The 12,399-nt window shown below is 44.6% G+C and overlaps 1 protein-coding gene across 6 annotated transcripts in view; it reads right to left on the bottom strand.

Annotated features, from left to right (window-relative positions):
- Positions 1 to 12,399, bottom strand: part of STXBP5 (syntaxin binding protein 5) — a 1,306,577-nt gene that overhangs the window by 812,263 nt on the left and 481,915 nt on the right. For all 6 annotated transcript variants that reach the window (XM_085611623.1, XM_085611620.1, XM_085611619.1 and 3 more), the window contains exon 6: positions 9,802 to 9,865. In XM_085611623.1, coding sequence (XP_085467749.1) covers positions 9,802 to 9,865 — 64 coding nt within the window. The remainder of the gene's footprint in view (positions 1 to 9,801; positions 9,866 to 12,399) is intronic.

Here is a 12,399-nt window from a genome sequence, read left to right as displayed (position 1 = left end):
TGCATTTTTTAATGTTCTGGAAGGCTGGAAAGAGTGCAGCAGCCCCCCAGCAACATTAAAAAAAAAAAAAAAAAAACTGTTGGTCTCCGGGTCATTGAATTGATAACCCCAGGGGCGCATACCATTCTTTTTAAAGCACTTCGAGCTGAAGCTATATGCTTTTCAGCTGGTGTGCAAAGTACTTTATGGCCGAAATGAATATTTAAAAAAAATATAATAATCAAGGGCATGTTTAATGTTTTTATTTGAAAAAATGCTTTATTGAAAACATATTGGGACAATTAATATTATTAAACACTGCAATATATGAATTTTTAAAATACAAGACAAAGCCAATAAGTCTGCTTTATATATGTTGATGTGCTGACCGCTTGAAAAATCCGATAGGCCCCTTGCTTTTAATATTTTGGTGTTTTGACCCTTGGACAAAGCCAGTAAGTGTCTTACTTAAAATGACACCATTTGTATTGTTATTTGACATAGCTGTGTGTGCATGTGAGGGCCGTGCGTGGCCGGGGAAAGTGTCTGTGCAGGGGACCAGTGCCTAATACCTCACTGCGCATGGCGATGGACATCTTACTTTATGTTAAAAAAGTCAAAAGGACATTATAGTTAGATGAAAATGTCACTTAAAACATGGTTTGAAATGAAAAAATCCCCTGAAATTCACCAGTTATAGTTATCTAAAGTAACTATAACTGGTGCGTTTGAGGACCTGCAGGTGAGGTTTGAAGTATATGGCGTGGCGGTGCGTCGGGGGAAATGGCAGAGGGATGGGGGGAACCTCAAACTCATCACAGTTGTTAATTTCTCTGTGCCTCAGCCTGTAATGTCCAGGTTGTTTCAGGCCTCTATCGGGCCCTTCGGAAAGACACTGATGTGACATTGGCAGAGCTGAAGGATAAATGGGAGGTAGATCTGCGGACACGTCCTGCTGGGGAGGCCTGTAGGAAAATCATAGGAAGGATGCCAAAGGTGTCCAGAAATGAACAGTTTAAACTGATTAATTTTCATTTTTTGCATTGGACGTACATGAAGCCTGGCAGAATGGGCTTTTCCTGCAGGCCAATACTGCCTGTCCTCGACATGTGTCCCAGGGGGCATAATTCTTGTATATGTTATGTGGTTGTGCAGGGATCACAACTTACTGGGGTGAGATTCTTGCACAGCTCAATGCTGTTATGGGTCGCACTTTAGTTGCATCGTCAGCAGTGTGCCTGTCGGGCTATTACTGATGCCCTGCTAAACACAAGATCACATCAAAATTTTGGGATTTAGTGTTTATCCTGGCTAAGTGACAAATCACACTCTATTGAAAGTGGGTGTAGGGTCCCACCATGGATGGGTTGAGGAGGGAGATGCTCCGGTGCGCAGCCTATGAACGTGTTACCCTCCTAAGAGATGCGATGAGTGGTGTGCACTTTAAAGAATCTGCGAGAGCATGGGAGAGCTTGGTGGAAGAGTTAAGAACTGAGGGTAGGGTCTCCGATGACATCTCAGCCTTGGGAGCCCCTGGACATGGGGTACTAAATTAGCATGACTAGGGTGCGATAGCGTGGGGGGAAAAAGGGTTGGTCAGAGCAGACTGCTGCTGACAGCATGCCCCGGTCCCCTTGCTGCGTAGTGGCCATATGTTTTCCCCCTCCTGAGATTGTTCTGCCACTTTGATGAAAGCATGTTTCTGGCTTGACTTTACTTACATCATTGTGAGACGCCATACTGAGTAGGCTGGGTGGGGGTTGACGACGGATGGGGGAGGGTCTGTCTTAAGGGAGGAGGGTAATTGGGGAAATGATGCTTGTTATGACTCAGATGATGGAGATTGGGAGAATCCGCAGGATGAACTGGAGATCCTCCTTGGGTCGCTTTAACTTCCAGTGAAGCGATACTGCCTGTGTTGGTGTCCTATGGAGGTGTTGACTATGGTTGCTATACTTGCTTATGGTCTGCATATTGGTTTGTGCTGTCATGCAAATGCCAATAAACTTTGTTTACAAGTAACTATAACTTGTGCCCTCACCGTACAGTGCTAAAAACCTCCAATATTACATCACTCATGACATGTTCTATGACATCATTGATAACATCACTGCAACATATGGAATTACATCATTGACGACAATTCTGTTGAAATTCCAAAAAAGGCGCAAATAAAAAACACATAGGCAATTGAAGTGATGTCAAACTGCCTTAGACATCTGGGCCAGGCGATAACTTGGAGGAGACCTTTCTGAAAAGGTTTTGGCCATATAGGCTGAATTTAATTTAGGTAAAAAAGGTTCCATATCTGATTTTCAGTTGCTTTTTGGCCTCCGCCTTGCAGTGCTCAGCTGACTATGGTAAGATCCACAGGGCTTTCACTTGTAATTTGTCCTTTGCAGTATTAAAGCAAAGTGATGAAGTATCAGCTGTAGGGACGGCTGCTGCAGATTAAATTCAAGTCTAAAGTGTGATTCGCTTACAAAATTAGGAAGGTGGAAAATATGCCTAATTAAATTGGACTGGCTTCTGTTAAGTCACAATGCCAACTTCCATGGGAATTCCACCAGACATTAAGGCAGGTATATGCTTATATTTTATTTACATTTAAAATGCTTTACTGACAACGACAACATTGACAATGATGTTTTGGGTGTTTTAATGAAGGCCATGAGAATGATTTCTTGATTACTGCAGCTAAACTAAGAGTTAGTACATGTTCTAATCAATGTCACTGTAAGGTGGCACTATCCCTAGCTGTTGTAATATTGATGCATTGATCTGTTATATGTTTCTGCTTTTATAAATGTTGTGATACCCTGACAAAGCCAGTATCCCTGCCTTTTGATACTACACCCCCTTATATTGTGTCCAGTATATATCACCAGTGATGTGATCAAGGATGTCATTTAACTTGTCATGAGTTATGTAATAAGCGAGTTCATAAGCAGTGTCTCCTTCCGGATTGAAAGGGACTTGAGGAGAGTGGCGTGCACGCCGGCGGAGTACCGGCAAAATCAAACGCAAATATCCACAAAATCAGCGCGCTCTCAGGCAAGGAAGATCCGTCTTCTTATGATATCACCAAAGTGTAAACACTTTGGTGATATCATAAGAAGACGGATTTTTCTTGCCTGAGAGCGCGTCGACTTTGTGGATATTTGCATATATGGAATATGCTACTTACCAGTATGCATCTGTTCTTGGCATGTAGAGCTGCGGATCTATACACTTTTGCATAGATCGCCATCTGGTGATGGGCCCGGATGTTTGCAGTTTGTTTTTCTTCTTGGACAGTCTTTGGAAGTCACGAGTTCGGTGACCCCTCCTTCGGTCCGTACTGCGCATGGGCTTCGGCTCCATCCTCAGATTGTTTTTCGCCAGCAGGGAAAAGATGGAGCGTAGTGATAATAGTAAGAAACCCATGTGTGTTGTATCTAAATAAGATAAACTGGAACGGATACAGGAGGCGGGTGGGCGTGTATAGATCTGCAGCTCTACATGCCAAGAACAGATGCATACTGGTAAGTAGCATATTCCGTTCGAGGCATATGAGCTGCAGATTATACACTTTTGCATAGATTATATAGCAGTACCCAGCCCTAGCGGCGACCACCGGTATCCGTTGCAGTGGTTTGAAATAGTGTCTTTAGTACAGCCTGGCCCACACTAGCTTGTTGTTTGGAGTGCACGTCTACACAGTAATGTTTTGTGAAGGTGTGCGGTGTTGACCAAGTGGCTGCTTTGCAGATGTCATCTAAGGGTATGTTCCCTAGAAAAGACATAGAAGCCCCTATCTTTCTTGTAGAGTGGGCTTTAGGTGGAACAGATAATGTTCTTTTTGCTTTGTGATAGCAAATTTGTATGCACTTTACAATCCACCTAGCTATCCCTGATTTAGAGATGGGGTTGCCTTTATGCGGTGGAGAGAAGGAGACAAACAATTGTTTAGTCTTTCTGAAAGGTTGCGTTCTTTGTATGTAGTACAGTAAAGCCCTTTTAACATCAAGTGTATGTAGAGCCCTTTCCGCAACAGATTGAGGTTGCGAGAAAAAAACCGGTAATTCCACCGATTGATTAAGATGGAAGGGGGAAATGACCATGGGCAGAAATTTGGGATTTGTGCGAAGTATCACCTTGCTGTGATGTATCTGTAAAAAGGGTTCCTGTATAGTGAACGCTTGTATCTCACTAACCCTTCTAAGCTACGAGGAAAGCTGTTTTCCAAGTGAGGAACTGTAACTCACATTTATGCATTGGTTCGAAAGGCGGACCCATTAGCCTTGTAAGAACTACGTTTAGATTCCATACAGGTGAAGGTGGTGCCCTGGGTGGAATTACTCATTTAAGGCCTTCCATAAAGGCTTTAATAGCAGGCACTCTGAACAGTGATAAATGCTGTCTGTTTTGTAGGTAAGCAGCAATTGCTGCTAGGTGTAGACGTATGGATGAATATGCCAGGTTACACCTTTGAAGATGGAGCAGATAGCATATGATGTGCTGTATGGATGCATCTAAAGGGTTGATTGTATTGTTACGGCAGTAAACAACAAATCTCTTCCACTTTGCGGCATAGCATGCTCGAGTGGTAGGACGTCTGGCTTCTTTGATAATGTTCATGCAATCAGGGGGAAGGTTAAGGTATCCAAATTCTAAGATTTCAGGAGCCAGATCGCAAGGTTGAGCTGAGCTGGGTCCGGGTGCCTGATTTCTCCATGGTTCTGGGTCAGGAGGCATGGGGACAGGTGCAGTTTTTGATGTGGTACCACCGATAGCTGTAGTAGTGTGGTGTACCACGGCTGCCTGGCCCATGTTGGAGCTACCAGAATGAGTGTGAGGGAGTGCTGTTGTAGCTTCCTTACCACTAATGGAATTAGCGGGAGAGGTGGAAAGGCGTATGCAAATTTGCCTGACCAGTTCATCCATATCGCATTGCCTTTGGACAATGGGTGTGGGTATCTGGCGGCGAAGCTTGGGCATTTTTTGTTTTCGTGGGTGGTGAAGAGGTCTATCTGAGGATGCCCCCACTTGTGAAAGAATGGGCGAAGAACTTGTGGATGCAGTTCCCATTCGTGCATTTGCTGCGTTTGTCTGCTGAGCAGATCTGCCATGGTGTTTTGTATGCCTGGGACGTGTTGTGCCAGGAGAAAGATTTTTGTGGAATTGCCCATCTCCATATGCTCTGTGCTAAGCGGGAGAGCTGGGGAGAGTGTCCCCCCCCCTGTTTTTGAATATAATACATTGCAGTCATATTGTCTGTGCGAATGAGGACTGCTTTGGCTGAAATTTGTTTCCTAAAGGATTTCAGGGCTAGAAAGATCGCCAATAGCTCCAGATGGTTGATGTGGAGTGACTTTTGCTGTGGCGTCCATAGACCTTGCACTGTGAGGTGTAGAAGGTGCGCTCCCCAGCCGGAGAGCGATGCGTCCGTTGTTAGAATCACCTGAGGAACCGGGTCCAGGAACGGCCGCCCTTTGGAAAGGTTTGTGGTGTTCCACCACTGCAGAGAGTGATGGGTGCGGCCGTCCACCAACACCAGATCCGTCAGCTGTCCCTGGGCCTGGTTCCACTGCCGTGCTAGGCATTCTTGGAGTGGACGCATGTGGAGTCTTGCATGGGGCACTATGAAGACGCAAGATGCCATCATCCCTATTAGCTTCATAAACACTCTTGCTGGGAGAGAGTGCTGAAGAATGAATGTTTGGCGCGAGGCTTGTATGCTTGCGATTCTGGCTGAATTGGGATAGGCTATAGCCTTGGAGGTGTCTATAGTGGCCCCGAGATATTGCTTTGTGTGAGATGGTATGAGGTGTGACTTTTGATGGTTCACCGTGAAGCCTAGCTGGTGGAGCAGTTGGATGGTGCTGTTTGTATGTTGCACACACTGGTTGTAGGATGCGGCTTTTATCAGCCAGTCGTCTAAGTAAGGGAAGACGTGTATGTGTTGTCGTCTGAGGTGTGCTGCTACTACCGCTAGGCATTTGGTAAACACCCGTGGTGCGGTTGTGACCCCGAAGGGGAGAACCCTGAATTGGTAATGCTGACCGTCCACCACAAACCTGAGGTACTTCCTGTGAGAAGGGTGTATTGGAATATGAAAGTATGCGTCTTTCAAGTCCAGCGTAGTGAGAAAGTCTCCCTGAGAGAGCAGTGGGAGAACTTGTTGGAGGGTGACCATGTGGAAATGGTCCGAATGTATGTATGCATTTAGAGGCCAGAGGTCCAGAATGGGACGCAGGGTTTCGTCTCTCTTTGGTATTAGAAAATACAGAGAGTAGACCCTTAAATTTTGCTGATGGACGGGGACCGGCTCTATAGCTTGTTTTTGCAGGAGGAAGATCACCTTCTGTTTGAGCAGTGTGGTGTGTTCTTGTGACATTGTACGGTGCCTGGGTGGAATATTGGGTGGGGTAGATGTTAGTTCGAGACAGTAGCCTGACTGAACAATTTGTGTCACCCATTTGTCTGATGTTATGGTCTCCCAGGTGGGAAGAAAATGCCGTAGTCTGCCCCTGACTGGAGTGGAATGGTCTCGGGGGAGCGGGGGAAAGTCATTGGGCGGGCGGTGTGGCAGAACGGGTGTTGTTGGTTTTGCCCCTGCCCTTATTATTGTTTCCTCTATATCCACCTCTTTGATAGCCCTTCGAGAAGGTATTCTGAGGAGGGGACTTGTAGGAAGTAGAGGCGCTATCGGCAGAGTAACCTCTGCCTGTGCCCCGAAAGGAGGAACGACGAAAAGAACGTCTAGGGGTATGGGATTGTAATGCCCCCATAGACTTTGCTGTATCCGTGTCCTTTTTCATTTTCTCTAATGCTTCGTCCACCTTTGGACCAAATAGGTGTTGTTGGTCAAAGGGGTGATTTAATATAGATGCCTGGACTTCTGGCTTAAAACCTGAGATTCTGAGCCAGGAATGACGACGAAGCAAAACACTGGTGTTTATAGCTCTAGAAGCTGTGTCTGCTGCGTCGAGGGCACATTTAATTGAGGTGTTGGTAATGAGCTTTACCTCCTGTATTAGCTCATGAGCCCTGTGTTTATGTTTGTCTGGGAGGTGTTGCATGATAGCCTCCAGCTCATCGTAATGTGCTCTATCATAACGTGCAAGCAGCGCCTGCGTGTTGGCGATGCGCCACATATTTGCAGCTTGCGAGGCAGTGCGTTTACCAGACGCATCTAAGAGCTTTGACTCCTTATCTGGTGGTGGAGCCTCCCCTGAGGATTGAGAGTTAGACCGCTTCCTAGCTGTGGACACCACTAATGAGTCTAAGGGAGCAGGTCCTTTAATATATGCAGGATCTGTGGGGGCTGCTTTATATTTCTTCTCTATCCTGGGGTTTAATACCCTAGCTCTGACTGGGTCCTTGAACACCTCTGCAGCATGTTTGGTTACTCCTTTTAGCATGGGCAATATTGCTGTGGCCTTATCTTGTATGTCAAAAGTGTCCAGTAGGAAATCGTCCTCAACTGGCTCGCTGTGTAATTCTACCCCATGGTAGTGTGCCACCCGCTGTATTAAGTAGTGGAACCCCAGGGAGTCGTCTGGAGGAGATGGCCTGGATGGATAAATGTCATCTTGAGGCATATCTGGTACATCGGGGTTGTGGTAATCCTCCCATGGGTCCGGTGTCCCTGGAGGTGTGGGGTCTATTGGGGCGTCTGCCGGATCATAATCTGGATCTCCATAATTAGGGTCTGGAGATGGGGTTGGAGAGCGGTGAGGCAAAGGTGGCGGAGATGCGGGATGTGGAGAAGGTGGAGGAGGTGGAGGAGGTGGTAGGGAGGGTACTCTGAAGGGAGATGCGGCAGAGTCCTTCCGTTTTGGCGGTGGAGGAGGATCTGGCTTGTTTAAATGTCTCTTTTTGGAAGACAAAGTTAAATGCCCAGTCTTTTGATCCTTTGTTAAAGTTTTTTGATAAGGATCTGGCGTAAATAGTTCTCCTGGCACCGAATCGTCTGTCGGTGCCGATGTTTTCGGAGCCGAGGGCTTCGATGGTTTCTCCACGCCATGCTTTTTCGGGGTTTCCGATTACTTCGGTGCCGAGGCAGGCTTCGGCACCGGAGCGTCGGTGCCGAGGGGCTTATGCTTATGTTTTGTCGGCCCCGAGAGTGCAGGTTTCGAGCCCGATGGCTTCGGAGCCGAACTGGGTGTGGTTTTCTTCGGTGCCGAACGGTGTTTTTCGGCACCAGGAGTAGGCTGGCTCGAGCCCGAGCCGCCGGGAGACTTATGATGCTTCGACACCGGGCCCGAAGGTGGGGTGATAGAAGCTGTATGTTTGGTTTTCCCTAGGCCCGAAGGCGAAGGTGTAACCGGAGTCTCTTTCGGTGTGGGTACGGGAGCGGGAGGGGGTAGAGTACTCACGATTCTCTCCGCCGGTGGGATCTCCTCCAGGTCGGAGTCGTCGGCCTCGGAAGCGCTGACGAGTTCTTCATCCTGCTCGGTGTGCTGCTGCCCCGAAGCTCCGGTGTCGTCTCCGAAGATGTCAGGTGGAGCCAAAGTCGATGAGTGCGCCATGGTGCGTCGAGCTCTTCGATCCCGGATGGTCTTTTTCGATCGAAAAGACTTGCAGGCGGGGCAGTCTCGGGCCTCGTGTTCGGGAGAGAGGCAGAGATTACACACCTGATGCAGGTCGGTGTGGGGAAATTTAGACCCACATTTTGGGCACTTTTTGAAGGGAGTCCTTTCCATCGGCCGAGACCGGAGTCGAGGGAGGCCCGAAGGCCGGTGCCGATGTCTGGAAGCGAGAAGTGCCGCAGAGAGAGATGAAGAAGATGATTTTGTCTTAAGAATCTCGATGGACGAGGATTTTCCGTCGAACTGGAAAAGTTCGAAGCCGGAGCACGAAGTATCACATCCGAGCCCGATGGTGGAAAAAAACAATCTGAGGATGGAGCCGAAGCCCATGCGCAGTACGGACCGAAGGAGGAGTCACCGAACTTGTGACTTCCAAAGACTGTCCAAGAAGAAAAACAAACTGCAAACATCCGGGCCCAACACCAGATGGTGATCTATGCAAAAGTGTATAATCTGCAGCTCATATGCCTCGAACATATATATATATATATATATATATATATATATATATATATAATATATATATATATATATATATATATATATATATATATATATAGAGAGAGAGAGAGAGAGAGAGAGAGCGAGAGAGTGAGAGAGAGAGAGAGAGAGAGAGAGAGAGAGAGAAAGAGAGACAGAGAGAGAGCGCGCAAGAGAGAGAGATGTATACAAAGACTAATACGGCAGGAATATTTTTGCAGTTTTTGTAATGTTACTTTAAATAGAAACTGAATCCTACTGGTCATAAATCTTCATTGTTAACTTTTTAGAGTAAACTTAAAAATAATATTTCGGAATTTACTGAAGTGATTTCTAATGTACTGAAAATTTGTAATGCACTGAAGTTTACATGGAAAATTAATCAGTTTCTCAAAACCACAGTAAAAAGTTAGGATTCAGACGCATGTGAAGGCAATACTGAAACGGACGGGGCAGATACCTCACACCATTACCCTGTGATGTGCAGGAAAATAATTGTATTCTACTGTATAACTGCCTACCCTTTCAGTGCCGATTTAGCAGCCAATTTGTTAGTGTGCAACTTGATCCTTTATTGTTCCATTGCATGTTTCTTTTGTTTATCACTTAGTTATTAACTCATTCAAACCATTAATAAGTCTTTACAGCTGCAAAAATAAAATGTTTTTTCTTCTGCAGTGTTTGTCAACAGGGAAGGACAATTAAACCTCAAGCCCTTCCCTTAAATCAATCACTGCACATTTATATTGCAACCACATCAACATACCTTGCCTTCGTCCATGGGGTTGTCACTGATGTGAACAATAGGTCCAGGATGAGATTTGGATGACCTAAAAATTGAAAATCAATAGGTTTTCTTTCAGCTTTAAATAGTATCGCGCTACATAGTTATGCTTTTCATACCTTATCACTGTATTCAAAATGCTACAGAAGGGAAACTTCAAAAAATAACAAAACAGCTCTTGTGGCTTGGTAGTGATCAATGTGACCTTGATCAAGTGGCAATGAAAATATCAGGTAAGGATTAATTTCAGTATAATGACCTGCAAGAAGAAATGCATTCCATTGCTCTTTTAACCATGCCACCCCACTCCCAGAAAGGTACATACTTCCCTCCTAAAAACAATGTAATTTCATCCATCTGCACTCAACCTCACCCTAACCTACTGTGTGTCCCCCACACTACTATTTCACAGTCTTTGTTAACGTTTAAAGGAAGCAGGTAAGTCAAATTATTTACCTTTAGAATACGAGGTAAAGCGTCCCATGCCTAATGAACACTGGATAGAGTTTTTTTTAGATGCACGCACTTTTATGACATTATGGCTAGCCTCAACATCATGGCCGTATGCCAATCGATCAATGGGAATGAGGGCATTAGAGGGAGAGAGATGAGAACCACCCTACCTTTCTACAATTCAGTAAACAACTTAAAGCACACCTTGTTAAAGAACACTACATCGAGACACAGTAAGTAGTCCGGAAAAACGTTCTGCAGATTCAATACAAATCCTTGCTGAGGGACAGACTCAAATAATCAGAGAAGGGGTTCTTTTGTTAAAGACAGCAATGCATTGACACACTAGATTTAGAACCTCTTCATTTTGAAGGTGTAGCACGTTTTATCTACAGTTTTCTGGTTTGCATGGGGGAAAGGGAGACCTTTCTAATATCTGGTGAAACTAATTTAACACTCAACCTTTTTGGACAGAGGTGCTTTCCACGCTAGGAGCTGCTCTGGATTATCCTCTACCAAAAGTTTTAAAAGATTTATTTATGAATTTTCTTTACCAAACCAAAGGTGACAAAATACTACTACAGAACTGACGATGGATGGGCAGATAAAACTGAGATTGCAGCTACATGGAAAAAAGAGATCGACCTGACATTACGCAATTGTATTCAAACCTGTGGAACATTTTGTCAAAAGACTTTAAAGCAATTTGGGTTTTCTGGCGAAAAAGTTGTCGAAGATTCCATCCTTGACGAGCCTTCCCCGCTTAAAAGCTTTGAAATGTTCTAGCTACCATTTCAAGGTGAAGGGAACTAAGCCCAGCTAGATAAGCAGGGTGAAAGAGTAATAGGCAGGCTACACATGACAAAAAGTGAACATGGTGTTTTATACCTTGAAGAGATGCAATCTTAATATCATCATTCTTCTTTGACTAATCCTCTTATTCCTCACAGGCCTGCTAGGGAGGGAGCAGGAGTTAAGGTGATTTAAAAACTGTAACATTTAATGTTGATATACTTCTATTTGGCAGGCACTGATGTACAATTTATTGGCTTAAGAGCGGAAATGGCAATGTACTTGACTTTGATCAAATTTGTTGTTGAAGCTTAAAGGATCAACAAGCAGCTAAAGAAAAGTGTATTGTCCTTTTTAATCTTCATCTGTGAAAATCCACAAGTTAGGGTGAATTCAAATGTAGGCGGACAGGGCTGAGGGTAGGAGCACTCAACAGTCTTCACCCAAGCTTGGTAAAAAATACTGCCTAATATCGTTTCAACAGGTTCATCATTCCCAATAATTTACTCTTGAAAAAAAAGTATTCATTAAAGAAACTGAATAAGGTGCAGTCATTTCTGTTTGTGAATTGGAGGAGAATGTGAACAGTGGGAACGTTCAATGTGAGCTTGCACTCCCAAATAAAGTTTTCACAGTTTATTGAAACCTCAAGCTCAACGTATTCAATTGGAGTAATTGTTCTTCTACAAATACACACGTAAAGAATCCTGAGAACTTTCAACCCTTATTAAGTTTGACAGCTTCAGTTAATGCCTGGTCAACACAATAGCCACTAGGTAAACAACTAGGAAGCAGGGCTGTACAAATGGCAGACTAGGCACTTTACTTTTTAAGCCCTTTGGATCGGTCATTTACCCTAGAAAATGAATGAGGGTCTCATGATGAGCTGAACATGACGGAATGGGAGTGCTACCTGAAGGATGACGCTGTACTGAGCCTTTGTGAGAGAACTTGAGGTTTTCTGTGTCCAACTGACCTAGCCGAAATCAGGTAACAGATTGCTGGGCATCCAAGAGTTTTTGGTTCATGCCCTAAACATATATCCACAGGCCTAACAAAGGGAAAAAAAGCTCTACATCACAAGGTACTTGGAATTTATAGTTGATGTTATGGACGAAGAAGGCCAACATTTCCACGTTTTAGAATGAAATTATGAGATTTACTTTCTAGTTTTCATTCAGTCTTAATACTGAATTCTTATATTCACTCATCCAGAACAATTAAACCATTAGCAAACTCTACACTATTGAAACACTAAAATCTCTGAAGAGGAATCAGGTTAATGAAAGTTTCATTATTACAGGAACTTTATTCCAATGTAATGTATGCCTTGGA

This window comes from Triturus cristatus, chromosome 6 (assembly GCF_964204655.1).
Source record: "Triturus cristatus chromosome 6, aTriCri1.1, whole genome shotgun sequence".
NCBI classification, from domain to species: domain Eukaryota; kingdom Metazoa; phylum Chordata; class Amphibia; order Caudata; family Salamandridae; genus Triturus; species Triturus cristatus.
This window is presented reverse-complemented; position numbering and strand designations above follow the sequence as displayed.